Source organism: Gekko japonicus, unplaced genomic scaffold (assembly GCF_001447785.1).
Source record: "Gekko japonicus isolate JY-2015 unplaced genomic scaffold, Gekko_japonicus_V1.1 scaffold1035, whole genome shotgun sequence".
Classification (NCBI taxonomy): domain Eukaryota; kingdom Metazoa; phylum Chordata; class Lepidosauria; order Squamata; family Gekkonidae; genus Gekko; species Gekko japonicus.
Genome location: NW_015168078.1, coordinates 12,180 through 31,159, shown reverse-complemented (window position 1 = coordinate 31,159; position 18,980 = coordinate 12,180). Strand labels below are relative to the sequence as shown.

The 18,980-nt window shown below is 40.7% G+C and overlaps 1 protein-coding gene across 1 annotated transcript in view; it reads right to left on the bottom strand.

Moving 5' to 3' along the window:
• The window catches only part of PPP4R3A (protein phosphatase 4 regulatory subunit 3A), a 42,000-nt gene extending 24,781 nt beyond the window's left edge, over window positions 1-17,219 (bottom strand). Inside the window, exons 1-5 of the mRNA XM_015414667.1 lie at window positions 16,754-17,219; window positions 13,890-13,945; window positions 10,018-10,116; window positions 7,416-8,033; window positions 16-93 (exon numbers count right to left, since the gene is read on the bottom strand). Coding sequence (XP_015270153.1) covers window positions 16-93; window positions 7,416-8,033; window positions 10,018-10,116; window positions 13,890-13,945; window positions 16,754-16,895 — 993 coding nt within the window. The 5' untranslated portion in view covers window positions 16,896-17,219. The remainder of the gene's footprint in view (window positions 1-15; window positions 94-7,415; window positions 8,034-10,017; window positions 10,117-13,889; window positions 13,946-16,753) is intronic.
• Between the last annotated feature and the right edge of the window lie 1,761 nt (window positions 17,220-18,980).

Sequence of the window (18,980 nt, the reverse complement as noted above, 5' to 3'; positions counted from 1 at the left end):
TTTAAACACACTTACCAATTCTTGTCTTTTCTCCTCATCTGTGGCTTCATCTGTAAGTTGTGCAAACAGCTCAGTCAAAAATTTTTCATCTTCCTACAAAAGCAATCAGTATTACATTTACCATACCAATAAAAATTTGGAAATCCACCCAATACACTAATTACAAATCTGATAGTTTTAAAAGGCAAATACGTACATATTTGTTATACTTTATATTTAACAATGATATAAAGCAGCTGTATTGTTTCTTAAAATGCAAATACCTACCTACTTGAAATGCTAGAGATAACCCACCAACAATAAGCTACATTTCATTTTCCTACTTACATATTGTAAAAACAACAGCCTGAGGGCTCAGACCAAAAGGTCATTCTAGTTCAAATTCAGTAATGAATTTGAAATTCCCAAACTATGACCATTTCCCATCCAAAAATTTAAGAATTAAGTGAGGGATCCACAAGCATTTGCAGGGGGGAGATCTCATTTTCCCCTCCCAAAACAAAACTCATAGCTTCTTTCCTTTTGGTGCTTTGTTTTCTCCTTCTCACCCACTACCACACCAACCTTTATCTGCCCCCCTCTTCAGCTTTCCCTCGTTTCCCCCTCCTTGGCAGTTTCTCCCTGAAAAAAGTTTAGCCATCACTTGTGGGCCTGACTGAGTTGCGTGGAGAGCAAATCTCTGGTGGTGGGTGGCCACCTAGCCTGTCCTTGGCAAGTTTTCCTCCATCGGGGACATGAGAGGGAGAGGAAGTAGGACTTTCCCCAAGGTTGTTTGGCCCCCCAGTCCACCCCCGTTCCTCCATGGCTTCACATCATGGACATCAAGGTTTAGAAGAGTCAGTACTATTGTTGTGGTTGCCTAAGCTACCCCCAAAATGGCCACTGAGATCTCAGAATGTAACTTCTGTGGATATTCTTTTCTTAGAGCTACAGATGGTTTTCTATTATTCTGGGGAGTTTTAATCCCCCAATGCAGTTTTTAAGATTTTAGATTTTTCTGCAAACCTGGCTCCGTATTCAGATTTGTAAAGAAATCCGTCTGTCCCTGGCTCCACTTCACACAATTTTGATCCACAGTCTAAGGTCTGGTTCAGAATTAGATATATGATGTTGCATTGTAGGTGTACCTAAAGTTTCTTTGTACTGAGTGAGGTCTCTTGCCATTTTGTAATTTCTTATTCTATACCACTAAACAACACTCTCTATTCTAAACCTTACTGCCTATGCAAACCGGTGTAGTAGGACATGAAACTGTACTCTCTAAGCCAGTGGTTCTCAACATGTGGGTCGCAACCCCTTTGGGCGTCGAACGACCCTTTCACAGGGGTCGCCTAAGACCATCGGAAAACACAAATTTTCGATGGTCTTTGGAACCGAGACACATCCTGCATATCAGATATTTACATTACGATTCATAACAGTAGCAAAATCAGAGTTATGAAGTAGCAACGAAAATAATTTTATGGTTGGGGGTCACCACAACATGAGGAACTGTATTAAAGAGTCGTGGCATTAGGAAGGTTGAGAACCACTGCTCTAAGCACTCAATGTGGCATTAGAATTAAGTCTAAGTCTATGCATTTTGGATTCTGTACCCATAGGCCTTCAAACTGCATAAGGGCCACTCCAACACTGCATCTAACATATAAAGACAAGGCTGGACAAGCATTCCCAGCAAGCATGACCCTGTTCTTCTAATGCATATACACTTGCCCAACTTCAGACACGTGCAAAAAAGCATCAACAACTAATTAGTAGCAAATAGGGCCCACATCTTCCAAGTACAAAAATAATTTTCTTTGAGGAATGCACGCATACCACAGTATCCAAAGCACGGACCAATAGGTTTCTCTTTCCACAGTGAATACGCAGACTGGGCAGCCACTGATGTATTGATTGTCCTTCAATGTACTTGTTGCAAAGAAATACACATGCCATATTATGGTACCTACAAATCATCCTATACAGAAATCATTTCTGTATATCAAAAACAGTGTGATACAGACCCAAGAACTATAACACAAGCACCACTATGTTAATTTGTACAATTCTAATACTGAAGCAACTTCTGGCTAACTTATATACCTAAATACAATCAAGAGTTATGCGGGTCATCCACTGCATTCTCTATTTCAAGCATTTATAGTGAGCACTCAAATAGGAGAGTTTACAAATCCCTGCATAAACCACCACAGTAAATCAGGTCCTGGTAAATAATTTCTTTTTATTCCATCGATTTTGTTAACTCCCCACCCCCCCGTGATTACTGAAACTGCTCTTTTTCAAGAACAGCTCTTATCAGAACTATGGCTTGCCCAAGGTCATCCAGCAGGTGCAAGTGGAGGAGTGGGGAATCAAACCCGGTTCTCCCAGATTACAGTCCACGCACTTAATCACTACACCAAACTGGCTCTGAGGCATTTCACCCTGCTTTCTGCTCCCTGACAAAAGCAGCTGCAAGCAGAAATCAGTGGGTGAAATGGCACTGAGTTATTTCACCCCCTGGTTTCTGCTCCCTGCCACTATTGGCAACAAGCAGAAAGCAGGGAGTGAAATGACTCCGAGCCATCTCACCCTCTGCTTTCTGCTCCTTGCCAAAAGCAGTGGTGAGCAGAAAGGAGGGGTTTAAATGGCTCCAAACAATTTAAACCAAACTGCTGAGCGGCAGGGAGCAGAAAGCAGGGGTTTAAATGGCTCAGAGCCATTTAAACCCCTGCTTTCTGCTCTTCACAAACCGCCACTGCCTTAACATTTGTGGAAAGTTTGTGGCGGCTCTTCAGTTCGCAGACATCGCTTCACAAACTACGAACCAGCCAAAATTCATGACAGACTTTAATTCGTGAGCCAGGTCATGCCCATCCCAGCATTAAATCCTCCAGCCCAATTTAGTTTGCTATCTACTATACAATCTCAATGTTATATTGTTCTTCTAAATATACAAATTTCACTTTTGGTCTTGTTAAGATTTATTACTTGATCAACTTTCCAGCCTGAAGCAGTTTTGAATGATTAGCCACCTCTTTGAATTGTTTATAGCTTATTATGAATAAATATACCCCATTTTCTGCTTTTAACTTTACTTGTGAAAATGAAGAAAATGAGTCAGATACATGTACTGTTCTACAAGGATTATTATCAGCTTATAAAAATAATTAATTGCATATTGAATTGGTTTTACTGAAGTATTTATTTAGCTTATGGCAGTTTCTTCTACCCACATTTCTTTATTTCATCCTTTGAGATATGTGAAAGTCGCTAGCACATATCTCCATTGATGAAAGATACACTCTCATCAATGGAGAAAGATACATTTGTCTTTAAAGCTAAAGTTTCTTTTGAAAGTGGCTATTAAATGTTCATAATTAACAGTATACTTAAAAGTAGTGGTCTGCTGTAATGTTACAACATCTCAAGATGATGAAATTGAACACCACATTTAGAAAATGTAAATAATGCTAAAAATATATATCAATTATATTATGACCATTACATTCATTAATTACAAAATATAAAAGTGTTACAAAAAGGTAAAGGCCACTTTCAATGTATGCAAACAAAAGAGAGAGATCACGGGATGGAAGTTGAAAGGAAGCAAACAACCGTGATGTATAGTGCCAAAAAGAAGGTTCTTCACAGACTTGTAAATTCTTTTTTCAGTATTCAGTTTCCTGGAAGTAATTCAAAAGCCATCAACACCAACCAACCATGCATAGTACATCTCGTTTCGTGTATATCTTTATCAAAGTGGGTAGAGTTGAAATACCAATATAATATTAATCCAAACTCTAGAGGGTTTGCCAAATGGATTAATATTATATAGGTATTCGCTGGTGTTGATGGCGTTTGAATTACTTCCAGTAAACTGAATACTGAAAAAAGAATTTACAAGTCTGTGAAGAACCTTCTTTTTGGCAGTATACATCACGGTTGTTTGCTTTCTTTCCACTTTCAATGTATGGCACAGCATTCATTTGATATTCTTTGATATACTATGTGCTACAGAAAGTATCGTATACGCCTGATCGGGATCTGATAAATTTGAAATACCATCTACATCACATTCTAGCAAGGCCTCTGCTGTTCTCCACCTATAGTTAATGATCAGCTAAAGTTATCTCTGTCCTGGCCCAATGCTGACAGTTTCCATTTTCAACTTTTAAATTTTACCTACTCAACAACTACGGAAAATATATGCTTAGGATTACACTAGACATGACAATGGGGGGATCCATTCATACTATTTTTAATCTTTAAACGGTAGCTGCATAAAGCCCTGATTCAGCCTGGAATCCTGGTTCAGGAGGAGGAGGATAGCAATTTTCCCACTGTGCCATTTTTGTGAACTGACCCCTCACACATTGTTATTTGCCCTGAGATACAAAGCAGGTCCTTACATTCCATTCCCCTTGTGAGGCAAATAATTGTCCAGGAACAACACTAAATCCACTTCTACTCCCAAAGTTTCCAATTCATTTGACAGCCATGCAGTCTATATTTTTTTTAAAAAATTGTTCAACTGATCAATTTTGTTAGTTATTTTAATTTGATAGTTTCAAGGATAATTTTTAGACCTTCCAAAGAGAGACTTAAGCCTAAGACTGATTGTTCAAGACAGTTGCCAGCATATCATCATAAAATGTTCCACTCTAATGTTCCACCTTTCATCCCAGCAGAAAACCACAGAAACTAGGTGTATGTACAAATTAAGCTGCTTTAAACCATTACAGATGTCTAAATCTAATCTAATCTGACTGGAACGGAGTCTCCATGTTCACAGGCAGAGAAAGGTCTTTTCCAACATTTGCTGAGATTATTCAATGGGAGATGCCAATGACTGAACGTGGGACCATCTATACGCAAAACATATACCCTGGCATTGAGCGCTGTTCCCTTATGCAAGAAGAGGGCAGAATGCAAAAGTTTCTGTATGTGCAAGTAACTGCCTATACAGTTAGGGCAGTTAAGCGTAAGAAAAATAATTGAACCATGCGGTGGGAGTTTTCAGAAAAAAATTAGAAGTGGGAAATTTTTCAATGTCAAAAATAGTGCATGACATGATTTAACATTTATTTCAACTTGCATTAAGTAATTTCATGTTCCAACATCAACAAATCCTTGAACTGAAATATTTAATTAGGAAAAGAAAAATCATGTGATTCAAATGTTATAGTTAAATTCAAAGTTTTATATGGGAATTATTTTTACGGGAATAAAGTAAAAAATGTAAAGAAAATATGACATACACTTACTTTACACTGTTTGAATTTAAGTTTGAAGACACTAAAAGTTGTTGACACACAAATTTTAGCACACCCAAAGAACTGTGCATGATATGTGACAGGCTTGTCCACTTATCTGTTTCAACAGAATTGAACTTTTGTTCGTGACGGTTACACTGCCTCTTATGTCAAACCAAAGCTAAAATTTCTATTTATGTATCTCTTCTCACATGATAGAAGGAATACTGTAATCATTGATCAAATGATTTTGTAAACACTGAATTGGTGGTTTTACTCCCCTAGCCACAGAGTACAAAGCACTAAACAACACAACTCCTAGTCTAGAAAAATTAATTACAACTTTGAAACTGCCAAGTTGCCTAATACTGTATTGTCAACGGCATTCAATATCAGTTTGAAAAAACACTGAATCTTTAGAAATGGAAAATTTTCCACAAACAAAGCATTAGAAAATCTTCCTAATCTCTGCAAAAAACTATAAATAGGTAAGAATGGACTGAATCACGCTGATGTATAAACGTGCTAAACAAAAACACTCCACTGTATGTTTTTATTGCTTTGCTCAATCTATTTGTTTCCTATGCTGTCTGGAATAGAATATGATCTAGTTACCCAGAATGCTGTTAATGTTAAGTATTTTTGAATGACTGAACAGGAAAAAAATAAACAAGTAATCAACCAGGTGATATACTCTCAGTCTCAAACTTTCACACAGTTTTCACAAACTCAGCCATATTCAAAACTGGCAATACACTGCAAGAATCTGCTGTGAATTTCTGAGGATCACAGATTTCATTTAACACACACAAGGTTCTAGAACACACAGTTACATAAGTGTGTTTGAAAACATGCAGTATGTTCTGCAAAAGGCACCAGGGGCATACAGAGCACAGCTTGTATGTCCCATGTGACTATCTTACAGCAGCCAGTCACTTCCTTCCCATTTATCATACCTTTTTGACTCTCTCCTGCCTATCATAAAACCTCAAAAAAGATGCTGCTACAGTAATTCAAAAACTGATTTATAAAAAAGCATGTATGCAGACCTATAAACCTGACTCAGTACTAAATGATGTACTGTAATTTTGTCACATACTTTGAGTTTTCCTTTCGCAATGCCAACGGCTTTCCCACTTTTTATAAGGAGAAAGACTCACCAAATACGTATGTATGTCCTAAAGACTCACTATTCACTCTCTCTGAAGCAAAATGTTGCCTCCCCCTAGAGCTTCTTAGTTCTCAGAGAACTCAGCATCCATTGATGGCAATGAAGCACCCATCAACAACCCCTCCCCGCATATGTTGGGTCCTGACTTTTTTGGCAGCACTTAACAAGTACAGAGCTTCAGAAAGTAGCAAGGAAGCTAACTGTCAATGTGGTACTAAGACCAGTTTTGCAGGATAAAAACCATTAAGCTGAGTTTGTATGAACACATGCCAAATACTATGGAAAGGCATGCGAGAAGACCAGGCCCACAGCTTTGGTGGGGCATTTAAAAGCTCCACCCCCTCAAATGTGAGGCATGCCCCACAACAGCTGCTGCCCCTCTCCCCCATGACATTAAAAGGGCTCTCCAGCTGGTCAGGGGGAACAGGTGGCCCACCAATCAGCTGGAAGGCCCTTTAAACCTTGCAGCCGCCACGTGGATATCAGAGAAGGTGTGTGGCCCCCCCCCCCCCCGCTGCCTCACAAAATTTCTTTATGCCCCACCAACCCAAAATTTCTGGCTACGGGGTTGGACATGATGCAGTTTCATTTCAGGACATGTATATATGGAGCAAACTGGAGGAAAAAACAAAATCTTGACAATCTTTTTTGTAATAAAGTTTGGTATTTGCAATAAAAAGAGATGTTGTTGTGTAGTAAATTCATAGGCTTTATGCAAGAAACAGAGTGCAGAATAACAGAAGACAGAATTAGAAAGTTGAAACCATTCAGAACGTAAGTAGGCTTGCAAATCTCAGCATCCCAAAAGGAAGACTTTGCATAAGTGTCTGGAAATCATTAGTTTAGGTAACGAAGCACTGACGATTCTAACTCCAAAATTCTGTACCTTCTAGGCATGTGAAATGGCCTACTACGTTTAACATTATGACTCCAAAGCAGGGCCACCAGACAAGAGAAATATCCAATCAACAACAAACTAGATTTACATTAAAAAGTAGCACACTTACCTGTAACATACCAACTATTTCTACTTTATTAAAAAAGATGAATGAATGAAGAGTTGATAACATGTTTTCCTCAAATACCGAAGGCGTCGGTAGAACCATATCTTGAATATACTGCACTCTGTATGTTTGATGTATTTTTTGTTTTAGCTCTGGATCTGATATTGGAATAACTTCTTTAAATTTTGCAGTTTTTGTTAGAAACTCCCTGTGTTTCCGTGACAGTGACAAAGACGGATCATATTCCAGACATCCAATCACATCCATTATACATTCCTCAGAAAACATGACTTCAAAAAGTGCAGTTCTATTCAAAAGGAAGATTCCCTTAATAATTTCATATAAATGGTGCAGTCCTTCAATGTTTTCCAAGTCTTCACACACGTGAAAAATTTCTAAGAGCTTCTTAATGTAGCCCTCATTTTCCAGTGCTAGAGCAAGTTTTTCACGACGTAATGGGGAAGGCAGTGAAGATGCTACAAGTTCCGCAATTTCCTCTAATCGACTTAATTCACAAGATGGCAATTCTAGACCTGGTGATGACATATCATCAAAGCGCTCCTCTTCAGATTCATCCACCAAGTCCTGCGTAATGTCCACTGAAGGGTCTTTTCCTTGAACCTATTAAAGTGTAAGAAAACCAGAAGGTACCTTTTCATATTCTACTGTCAAATCCTATTACTATGCAGGATTTTGTCCATGAAAAAAACACAAAGTATTTTTTGCTGTAAAGCCAGGAATCTTAGCAAACAGGCAGGACCAAAGAGTAAGGTCTGGATTTACGCTCCTATGAATTGAAGAAGCCTAGGTAAACACACTTTTGAGGGCCACAGGATCCTTGAGAACAGTGTGCTATTGGGGGGGGAGGGGGCTGCAACAAGATGGAAGAAGCTGGATAGAATCACTTCCCCACCAACAATATCCTGGTATGAGCTTTTTGCTCTACCAATTAAACAGGGAGTGGGAGGATTTTGTTTGATCATGACTTCTTGCTGCAACCACCCACTCCACATATTAGATCCAAGCGCTCTTTGCCCATATTTTTTAAGTGTCCCAATCCCCCGAGGTTTTACAGGCACACAAGAAAGATCCACTTTTGTGAACTCCCTCTGTCTGCAGAAACCTGGTTCTAAATAAGTCTTGTACTCACTGGGGTAGGAACAGGTGGCAAGAAAAGAGGATTGGCTTTACCATGGCAGATTAAGCATGATAACACAAGAATCACCAATATTTTCTTCAGACATTTAGTTATGCTATACCAGTGGTTCTCAAACTCAAGCAAACAGGGGAACCTGTTTTGATTTTAAGATTTTTTTTTACAGACTCCCCAAAGTTTCCCTTCCTCTTTCACCCCAACATCTGCCATCTGCCAAAAAGTCCAATGGAAGCCTCCATCCTCATGTGTCCTCAAAATAATACAGTGAGAATCACATCAGCTAAATTTCACAGCAAGGTTAATTAAAATGATAGTATTGTTTGCACATGGCTCACAAGCTCAGATCTGTAGGGCCACAATTCAAAATGCCCAACCCAAGTTCCAGTCAACCTCATCTATTGACAGGAGAGGACTTTGTCCCATAGACAGCAAGAAACTTCTTGATTTATTAACAGCCTCCAGCCAGAGACACACTGAACAAGAGTGAGGAAAGAACTTCCCCCTTCCCAAGTGGATAAAAAATAATAACAACCTAGCATCATACAAAAGCCAAACTTCCAAAATTAAGCTGAAGATCACCATTGGTGGTTATTGTCTCTGGACACAGATTGTCATCTCTTTTTCAGCTGAAACCATTTGCATTAAAAAACAGTTAACTTTATACCTGAAATAACTCTGATTATTAATTCTTGTTAGTCTCTAAGGGGCTACTAGACTCCTGTAACAGGACTGTACCTCCCTGGTACTACTCAGTCAATCAGGAGTTCCTTGGGCTGAGCTACAGGATCCCAGCAACCAATCAGCACATTTTCTAGCTAATGCTCCAAGATGATCTGGAGGCTAGATGACTGTGGGGGGGGCAGCTCAATGAGCTCCCACCATTTGAAAGAGGAGGAAGCCAATTTTATCCCTTTCTACTGAGACAGAATCCGTCCCCCAATTCCTAGAAAAGCAAGAGGGCTCCACATTTACATCAGCCAGAAAGTTGTAAGAGGGGCTCATCCTCTATACTTACAAAAGATTCTCAGACCCCCCTAGAGCACTGGTTCACAACCTTACTGCTCCTAAAGAAAACTCTATATTTACCACTGATTGGTCTAACCTCTAATGAATGAGTACCAGAAAATGCTGTAGACATACTATCCCATATACCATCCTGGACAGAATGGTAATCTAAATCAAGACTGAGGCTACCATATTAAAAAAAAATGCCACTGTTTCTTCAGTAGTTCACTGAATTACATAAGTCTGCAAGACGACCTACTTCAATTTGTTATGTAGCATTCACTGAAAAGCTATTTTCAGAATATCTGAAAAGATATTCTCAGATATCAAAATCTAAAGCAGTGCCACATAGAAAATAAGCTTGAACATGAAGGAAAACACTGCTGTCCATTTAAATGTAACTGGGGTGAACTATGCTTAAGAGAGTCAAAAAAGAAAACTTACCTGACATATTTTTTCCCATATTTCATCACATCCAGCTTTTTCTTGAAAGCTAAGTGCAAGGTCATAGTTCTCTGCCTCAGACCACACAATCAAAGTGTCCTTGAAATGTAAAAACGTACGTTTAGCTGAGCTATATTTAGCATAATATTTAACATAGTATTTTCTGATGTCTTATTTAGTCCACAAATAATATGACAGTAAATTTCTAATTACATTAGAGACACCAACATTAGAACACTACCTGCTTAAGCACCGCACATCCATGGCACAATGGCAGCAGCCACAGCCTACTAGTCTTAACAATCTGGCATACACTGCCCACCAATCTGTGGGCCATATATGAACCCTTTTAAAAAGCCATTTATACCAATGCCAAAATTCTGCAAAAAGCCGATGAATTCCTGTGCATTAGATCCAAAGAACTGCTGCTGGTGCTCTGCCCATGGAACATGATGTTGTTATCTCCCCCTTCATACTGCAGCCCCTGTATTCTGAAAAGAGATACAGGGGAGGAGCAGTAGTGAATTGGAAGAAATTGCTTGCCCTTCTTGCCTGAGTGGAAGTGCCCCAGCTCTACAATGCACATCTGGATCCAACATAATGTTTTGTGTGAAACTGTATTACATTATGGTTCTCCTATCTGCTAAGGGACCACATTCTTATGAAGACAGGATTGCTTTTTCACTCTTCTGCTTCTCTCATGACCTTCAGCTTCTTCAGTTGCCATATACTTCAGGCTATCTTTACAAAATAATCCAGCCCTGCAATAATTCTAAATTGCCTTCTTCTTAAATTCTATACTTTAACTTCTATGTACGGAACATAATACATATAGTGTAATCCTAAACAGTGCTACATATGCTGTACAACCCTAAACAGAGTTACACACTTGTAGGCCTACTGCCTTCAAATGACTTAGAAGTGTGTAACATGATAATATTCTAAATATGGACTCCAAAGACTTACATAACAGCATTATAATACTTGCTCCTACACTAACTACACAGTGATTTCTTTTCAGTCACTTTCCTGCCACAGCACACCTACAAAATTCCTACATGGAGATTAGAGTTTGCTCATTAACCACACATTTATTCATACTGCTTTTTCATCCTTTTCCAGTGACCAGCAGTTTCCTTATAAACTTCTGGTGAGAAGAATTTGTTACCAGTTATACTGCTTCCATAGGAGCACCCCTACCCTTGTCTGGTAAATTTAACAGGTTGTTTAGATATATGACTTGCAGAACCTTGGTAATTTATTAAACTACATGTGACTTATTACATTTCTGTTAATAGCACTGTGATTTTACATGAATTGAATCTGGACCTAGCAACTTGTTACTATTTAGCTTATGAACCAGATCCTGTGTGACTCTATTTCATGCAGTTTTCTTGGCGAAAATGGCAGAAGTGCTGTTTTCTCTTTAACACCTTTGAGACCACACAGATGTGAACAACTCATTTAGTTTTTCTTTAACATCCCTATTTTCACAGACAGCAAAAAATGTAAAATTTAGTAGACAAGGCTGGTCAGCTCTCACTGGCATGGTTGGATTAACAACAGCACTGTTTTTTTGGGTCTAAGAGTTAAGGGGCGATTGGTATATCACCAGAAGCAGTGGCAACTTCTTTCCATCCTGTTCTAGCAACCACTGGGTAGCAATGCTGCCCTATCTTCAACAGGTTAGTGGCTGAGAGGTGAGCCATGACATCAACATTTACCACATTATTCCTGGATGCAAACATTACCAGAGCAGTACTAGAAGCCAGGAGACAGCTCTGGTACTGCTGGCAGTGACATGGGTTTTCCAGAAAAAATCGAACCAGAAAAATTTCCATTTCAACTTTAAATAAATAATTTAAATATTTCAGTAACAGTAAAATTCAAGTAATGCTACTGCAATTTGTCAGTGCTTCATATCTCACATTCAGCCCAACTAAGAAGACTGATGTGTAGTAGTACAGCCCTGACAACTATATATAAACTGACAATATTTACATATGGGGGGGATGTTTCCATGGAGAAATAGTTTTCTGCCTCCTGTCACTGGCTGGCAGAACTATGAATCCTAGGTTTGAGTCTATAAATTAGCATGGGCAGCTTCATATCTAATTTGCTTATACAGCTACATTGTTAGTTAAGATCTGACTCTTTTCCCCTTCCAATAATGCTGTATATTATCTACTGTCTGCATCATCTAAACAGTGAGGTTAAGAGCTTGACATTTATAGACGCATCTAGCCCACAATCACTCCAGCAAGCTGCAGTAGTCAGCAACATTTTAGTACATCTAGTTTAAAGAATTACAATGAAAGGAGTACACACCACTAAGACCAGTGAGTTAACAGGCATGTAAGTAACAAAGAATCATTGAGGCAGTCTTAAAAATATACAAAACTTACTGCTTTTTTAAAAAAGAAGCTTCAGTTTAGCTTAATGGCATGCTTACACTTAAATGGAATAACCATAAGATTGTGGAATATCAGCCATTCTTATTAACCACTATTCTACTTATTAACAGTGGAACAGTTTTGTAAGCTGATTTTTGTAAGCTGATAGAAGCTTTTAGTCAAAAGTAGTGATTTTGGCAAGAATAGTCCTTACAACTCAGCCAGATCTTCAAACAACAGTTAAGTCATTTATATAGAAAGATACATATATACAGCAAGCACATACATTGACACACATCCATTTGCATGTTAGAGAAGCACATTCCAGGTGTCAACAAAACTGGGATCCTGCAGTTTTCACAAATAGTGAACAAGCCTACAAATATATAATTTGGTATGCAATTCAACAGGTGCAGAAGGGCAGAAAAGTTGGCATTCACGTCATCAAAATGTTTTGTTCTTTAAATAAATCTCAGCATGTGACATGAAAGAGGACAGGAACTCTCTACATACTGCTGAAGCAAACTCCTTGCAGTGATCTTTACCCAAAGTATAACTGAAGGATTCAGCACAGTTTCTTCCCAATACTCTAAGATAAAGACTGGCTAATGGATATATGTACCCACCAGCACAAAAAGACAGAGGATCTCAGGCCCTTCTCATTTCCCACTGGTTTGCTAGGAAGGTGCTTCCTTTCAGGAAGCTCAGTTCTTTCCCCTGGAGTTTTCAGGGACATGTTTCTTCAGCTGCAGACTTGCTGCAGGCCTCTCTCCATGTTTCTCCAGCAGCAGGCCTCTCAAGGCCTAAATAAAACACTTACCACATAGCGATTACTTTAAAAAAATATTTAACTGATTATTTCTAGCCATGTGGAGAATGATTCTATATGTTCTTGCCATTCAATGGGCATTACCATGTACCCTCCCCCCAGCTTTCACAAACAACTGACAATACTTCCCAGGGAAAGTGAGAAGAAAGCTTTTATGGCCATGATGCAATAAATGGTCAACTGTTCACACCCAGTGCAAGTCTATCATAAAAGAATAAAAACTAACAACCTGAACAGCAAAGGAAGTATTGTTTTAAATTATTCTACTGATACTAACACTTGCTTAAAAAGTCTGAAATAAATCAATCTGGTAAAATCACAGAGCTTCTCCATAAGTCCTTCAAATGCACTGCAGAGATTTAATTCATAAGGATATTATACGGACGAATGACATAAAAACTAAAAATGCTTCATACCCCAAAAAGAAGTTGTAAATTAAGCTGGGTGCATGGATGTTTACCATGTTTTTCGTTACAGTGCTGTCATTAAAACAATCAAGAGACACATTTCTTAGTCACAGCAGTTCACAAAACAGGTGGTAAGATCCTAAGCAGCACTGGGTAGAAAGCATCCTGAAGTTGGCAGGACTATGTACCTTCCATTTTCAAAGACTGTTCTTATACAAGGAAAATAACTAACTAGATCATTACCTGTTGCTTCTGGTATGCAGTATTAGGATTGATTTTGGACTCCAGAAGCAGAGAACCTGTAGAGAAGAAGAAATATTTTTTATCTTTTCCTATATATAAAATATTTTATATTCACTAAAAATGAAAGACTTTAGCATCCACCAAGTAGACAATATACCCATTTGACACATAATTCAGAGATTAATCATTGATCTGGATGAATGTGGCACCCAGATCTCTCTTCACTCAAACCTCAAGAAGTTTCTTTACAGTATTCTGTAGCATTCAAAATGTCACTGTTAATGGTTAAATGATCAACACCCTCTCCTAAGATAGTGTGTTTAGTTATGGCAGCTGCCTCAGTTCATAAGGATAAAGAAAGTTCAAAAGGTTGATTTAGAAACATGGAAAGATTTTCACTAGAGATTTAAAAACAGGTTTATGTTAGGGATACATTTATTATCTTCTATTATTCTATGAACAATAAAACAAACACAAATTCAAAACAGAATCCCACAAGAAATCTTTGAAAGTGACTGCTACTAAATATACTTAGGCCCCGGGCACACGGGCTGGACATCGCGGGGGGAGGTGTGGCTAATTGCCCCGGCGCAGTTTGATGCACGATTATGCAATCAGGCGCACCGGCGGCACAGCACGGGTCCTTCCCTCAGCGCCAGTGGGTAAACGAGGGACCGGAGGGGAATGCTGCGCTCCGGCGCGATCACACCACGGGCGTCTGGAGGCAGCCCGTGGCAATCGTTTACTAATACCTTGGAGGTACTAGTTTTTAAATCCGCATTGTCGGGGGGAAGCCACAGGTGCGCTCCACTTCCCAGATGTTGGAGTGTGATTGCGCCCAGATAATCCGCCCACCTTCCGTGCCTCTCCCGCGGCAACTTTGCCGTGTGACCGGGGCCAACATTGTGGAACTGGAGTAGGCTAAACAAATTGGTAACTTATTACTATAAGAAAAGGCAGCAGAATGTATGTGTGAGGATGGATGGATGGATAAAAGATAGATACACACAGAGAGACACACAAGATGATGAGATCCCATGGCACTGAAGAATGTATGTGACTACCCCAACCATGCAGTCGGTTGCATGGTTTCTTTCCACCTGAATGACACCATCCTGGAGGAGTGCCAGTTGGGTTGAAGAAAGCCATTTGATTAGCCATGTCCTCATTGTTGGAGCAGTCACATGCACTCTGCAGCAACAGCGACGAAGCCCCACAAATAGTAAGAGTGGTGTGGGTGGTTTCCTTGTAACAACAGGATTCAGGCCCTAAATGCCACAACTAACCTAAAGCCTTTGTCCCTAAAATCCATGTCCTCTTGGGAAAAAGAACTTAGAAGTTTAACATATGAAGCCCATGCCTTTCTTAACATAATCAGTTTCCCTAAAATTTGTACCAAGAAGTCTGGACTCTGAAGACCCTTAAAGTAACCTACAAAAATAAACTTCCCTATAGTTTTGAACTCCAACAAGTGGCCCTACCAACTCTGATAATGAGAAGCAGAGATTCTAAGAACTGTCAGTTTAATTATTCTAAATATATGGAATATACTAAATATACAGTGCACCTAGATCTCACACAAATTAGAACCGCAGCAGAACTTTATGCATGTTTACTCAAAAATAAATAAATAGGATTCAATTCACAGTAAATGTGGTTAGATCAGGCTGTAAATCTGAAATTGTATGCATGCCTACCTGGGAACATGTTCCATCGAATTTAGAGAAACTTAATTAAGTATAACATCAGGATATGGATGGGCTCAATTGGGTTTTCATATGGGAATTCATCACACAGACCCATTATTTTTTGTTAATGCGTCAATTTAGAAAAAGATCAACAATTTTTAGGCTACTACACAACAGAGCCCCTACAAATGAATGCTACAAACAGGAGATACAGATTAACCCTGACAAATAGCAGTTGTGTCACTAACTTTATCAGAACAATAACTCAAACCAGATCTTGAAGTTTAATTTGCAGTAATAAACACCACAATTTGCTGATTTCATGTGGAAGTTCCACAAAATATCTCTCTATAACAGGAGAAAAGGAGTTTTATAATGCAGCAGGGAAAAATGCGTGCAAACTTGTAATGGGACTATGTAGTTCATGTGTTTCAAAGACACCTATGCATTCCCTTCAGTGTGCAGAGCAACTGACAAGAACTGGAGGAAACTACACAGCTGCCTGACACGCCCCATCTGAGAAAACAAACAGATTAGTTTTATAGGGTAGAGTTTGCTGTCATTAAAATTAATGGAACTTCTGCAATGGTCTCCAGTGGGATGTGAGTAGAATCGCAAGCCATTCAAAAACAGTCTGTAGCAAACTGCTAATCTGACACATAGAAGAACTGGAAAATGCAAATGCATATATGTTTACGTCCTTGTCATCTCTATTTTTACACTAACTATACACACCCGATATGCAGTGCTATAAAATTCACATAACCAAGTTACAAGTTTAGCAGGTAAGTTACCAAATAAGGCTTTTATCATATTTTAAATGCAAAATATATTAATAAATACTATACTGTCTTCAGTCTGTTTATTACTTCTCTAACCCATGTTCAAAACAAAGGAGTACCTATGGAGTAATATGTTATTTGTAAAACAAAACTACAGGATCATATTGGTATGAATTTCGTCACGTATGTATAGCAATATGTCATATCACCAGACAGTGGGAATCTTCTGTCACTACTGCCAGCAACATATGGACAATAATCCTTTGTTGGTTTGAGAATCCCATATAAATTATGCAACACAGAAATTCTACCCCCACACGTAACCTCCACCACGCACCCTATAATGCAAATAGGAAGATTAATACTTTTGACCTACACATACACATATACTTACCATCACTCTCTGCCCTGACAAGCAGGGACATGCCCTTCAGCCTTTCCACATAGCCAGAGGACACATGTCCAGTGCCCCGATCGTCCCACTGTCGATCTTCATTCAGAGTATACACCTTCACCCTCCTCCGGGTATCAGTCATCCTGCCACTTGCCCTCACCACAAGGGCCTACAATACTTGCTTTAACTGAGGTGTGGGGGGGCTTGCCCCCCTCAATAAAAGAGAGCAGGAAAGATTTTAAGAGTCCCACAGAACACTCTAAAGAGTTATTTTTCTTTCTTTCTGTCTGTCTTTCTTTCTTTTTAAAATTGCCACTGCTAAAGTAGCTGCATCACCCTCAACAAGGGATAAAAACAAACCAGGAGTATGTTAGAGAATATGGGAGCACAGGGCTTCCTCTGCTAAGGAGTACTGAAAGCTTCACAGAGTGCGAGAGAACAGGAAGTAGCGATACTAGAGAGGAAAAAACAAGAGAGATGGGGGGGGGGGGGGGGGAGGTCAGTGTAAAAAAATGGGAAAGGGCAGCTAGAGACGGACCAGAAGAAGCAAAAAGCAGGGATGACGGAATTTGCAAGTGAAGCGGCACCAACTGTGTGCGTGTGGAAGATTCGGATTCGTGATGAACTGCCACAGCACAAACCAGGGGAGTCTGAAGAAGACGGGGAAATTCGGGAGCGGGAACGATTAGTCAGTCACACAGCGAATCCCCTCCCCACCAAGTGAATAGGAAGGAAAATCTGCGATGGAATCGGGGGAGAAACTTGGGCAGGGTGGGTGATAGGAAGAGACGGGGGCTGCGAAGGTAAAGGAGGGGATCGGGAGGGGGGGCCTGTGCCCGGCCCTATTGTGCAAGGAGTTGGCAGGCCCCCAAGCCCCCTTTCCCTAGCTGTCCGTTAGTCCGACTGGGGGACCGAGGCGGAGCCGCCCCTCTTCCCAGCGAAGGCCGCGGCCTAAAACCGGGGGTGGGTGGGGGAGCGGGAGAAGCGGCCGGCTTGCCCGGATGGGGGCGGAAAGGGAGGCCCTGCGAGGCGAGCGCGCAGGCGGGCTCAGCGCCTTGTCTTCCCCATGAGCTCCTCTCACAAGCCGCGGCGGCTGCACTCCCAGCTCGACTCCTCCGCCGTCGCCGCCATGTTCTTCCTGCTCCCGCTTCTCTCGTCACTGAGCTCCGCGCAAGCTTCTTGGCCCGCTTCTAGGCCCCCCCTTCCCCCGCTCTAGTCCAGGCACCCGGCAAGGCAGCGTGACCCCTCCGGCGGACGGGTTGCGTGGACGAGACGCTGCCCGTTGGTGTCCTTCCGTCTCAGGTTCAGTCACCGCACGGCCGCCATCTTGGTTTCACCTCTCACTGGAGGCGCGGGGTCTCCTAGCCAAAGGCGGCACGGGCCGGCCGCGAACATTTAAAGGGCCAGCAGCCTCGGCGACTATCGTCGCCCAGTTGGAGACGCGCACACGGGTGGGGGAGGGGCGCGCACCGAGCAGAACCGCTCATTCCTTGCCTCCCCCCCTCCCCGCTTTCTGGGTAGAAAAAGAAAATTAAAAATCTGTAGAACTTCTAGGAACGAAAAGTGACGTCTGAAGCAGAGTGGAATGAAAAGGAGATGTCATTCCTTGAAGCCACTCGACAGATGAGAGTTTGGGTATATGGGAGTGGTGGTGGTGGTGGGACTAGGTAGACTATTGGGTGAAGATCAGATATTTGTTTACTATTGGAAGAAGGAGAAGAAGAGATTGGATTTATACCCCGCCTTTCACTACCTGAAGGAGTCTCAGAGCAGCTTACAAACTCCTTTCCCTTCCCCTCTTCACAACAGACACCCTGTGAGGTAGGTGGGGCTGAGAGAGCTCTTTCGAGAACTGCTCATGAGAGAACAGTGCTGAAAGAACTTGTGACTAACCCAATGTCACACAAGCAGCTGCATGTGGAGGCGTGGGGGACTCAAACCCGGTTCTTCCAGATTAGAGTGCATTTCTAACCACTACACCAAGTGGGTTCCTAAGTGACCCGGAGTGGTGGTTTTGACACTAAATCCCCAACAAGGCTGGGAAAGATGTTTGAAGGGAGACCCAAAAGACATTTAAACAGTAACACTGGGAATAAAACTCTGTTCTACTGCTTCAGACCAGCACATCTTACCCACCTGAATCTAGTAACACAGGGAGACCTTCACACCACCACCACCCTTTCCTGCCTATCCTTCACCCTCTCTGGCTTAGCTGTCCTGTTTAAAG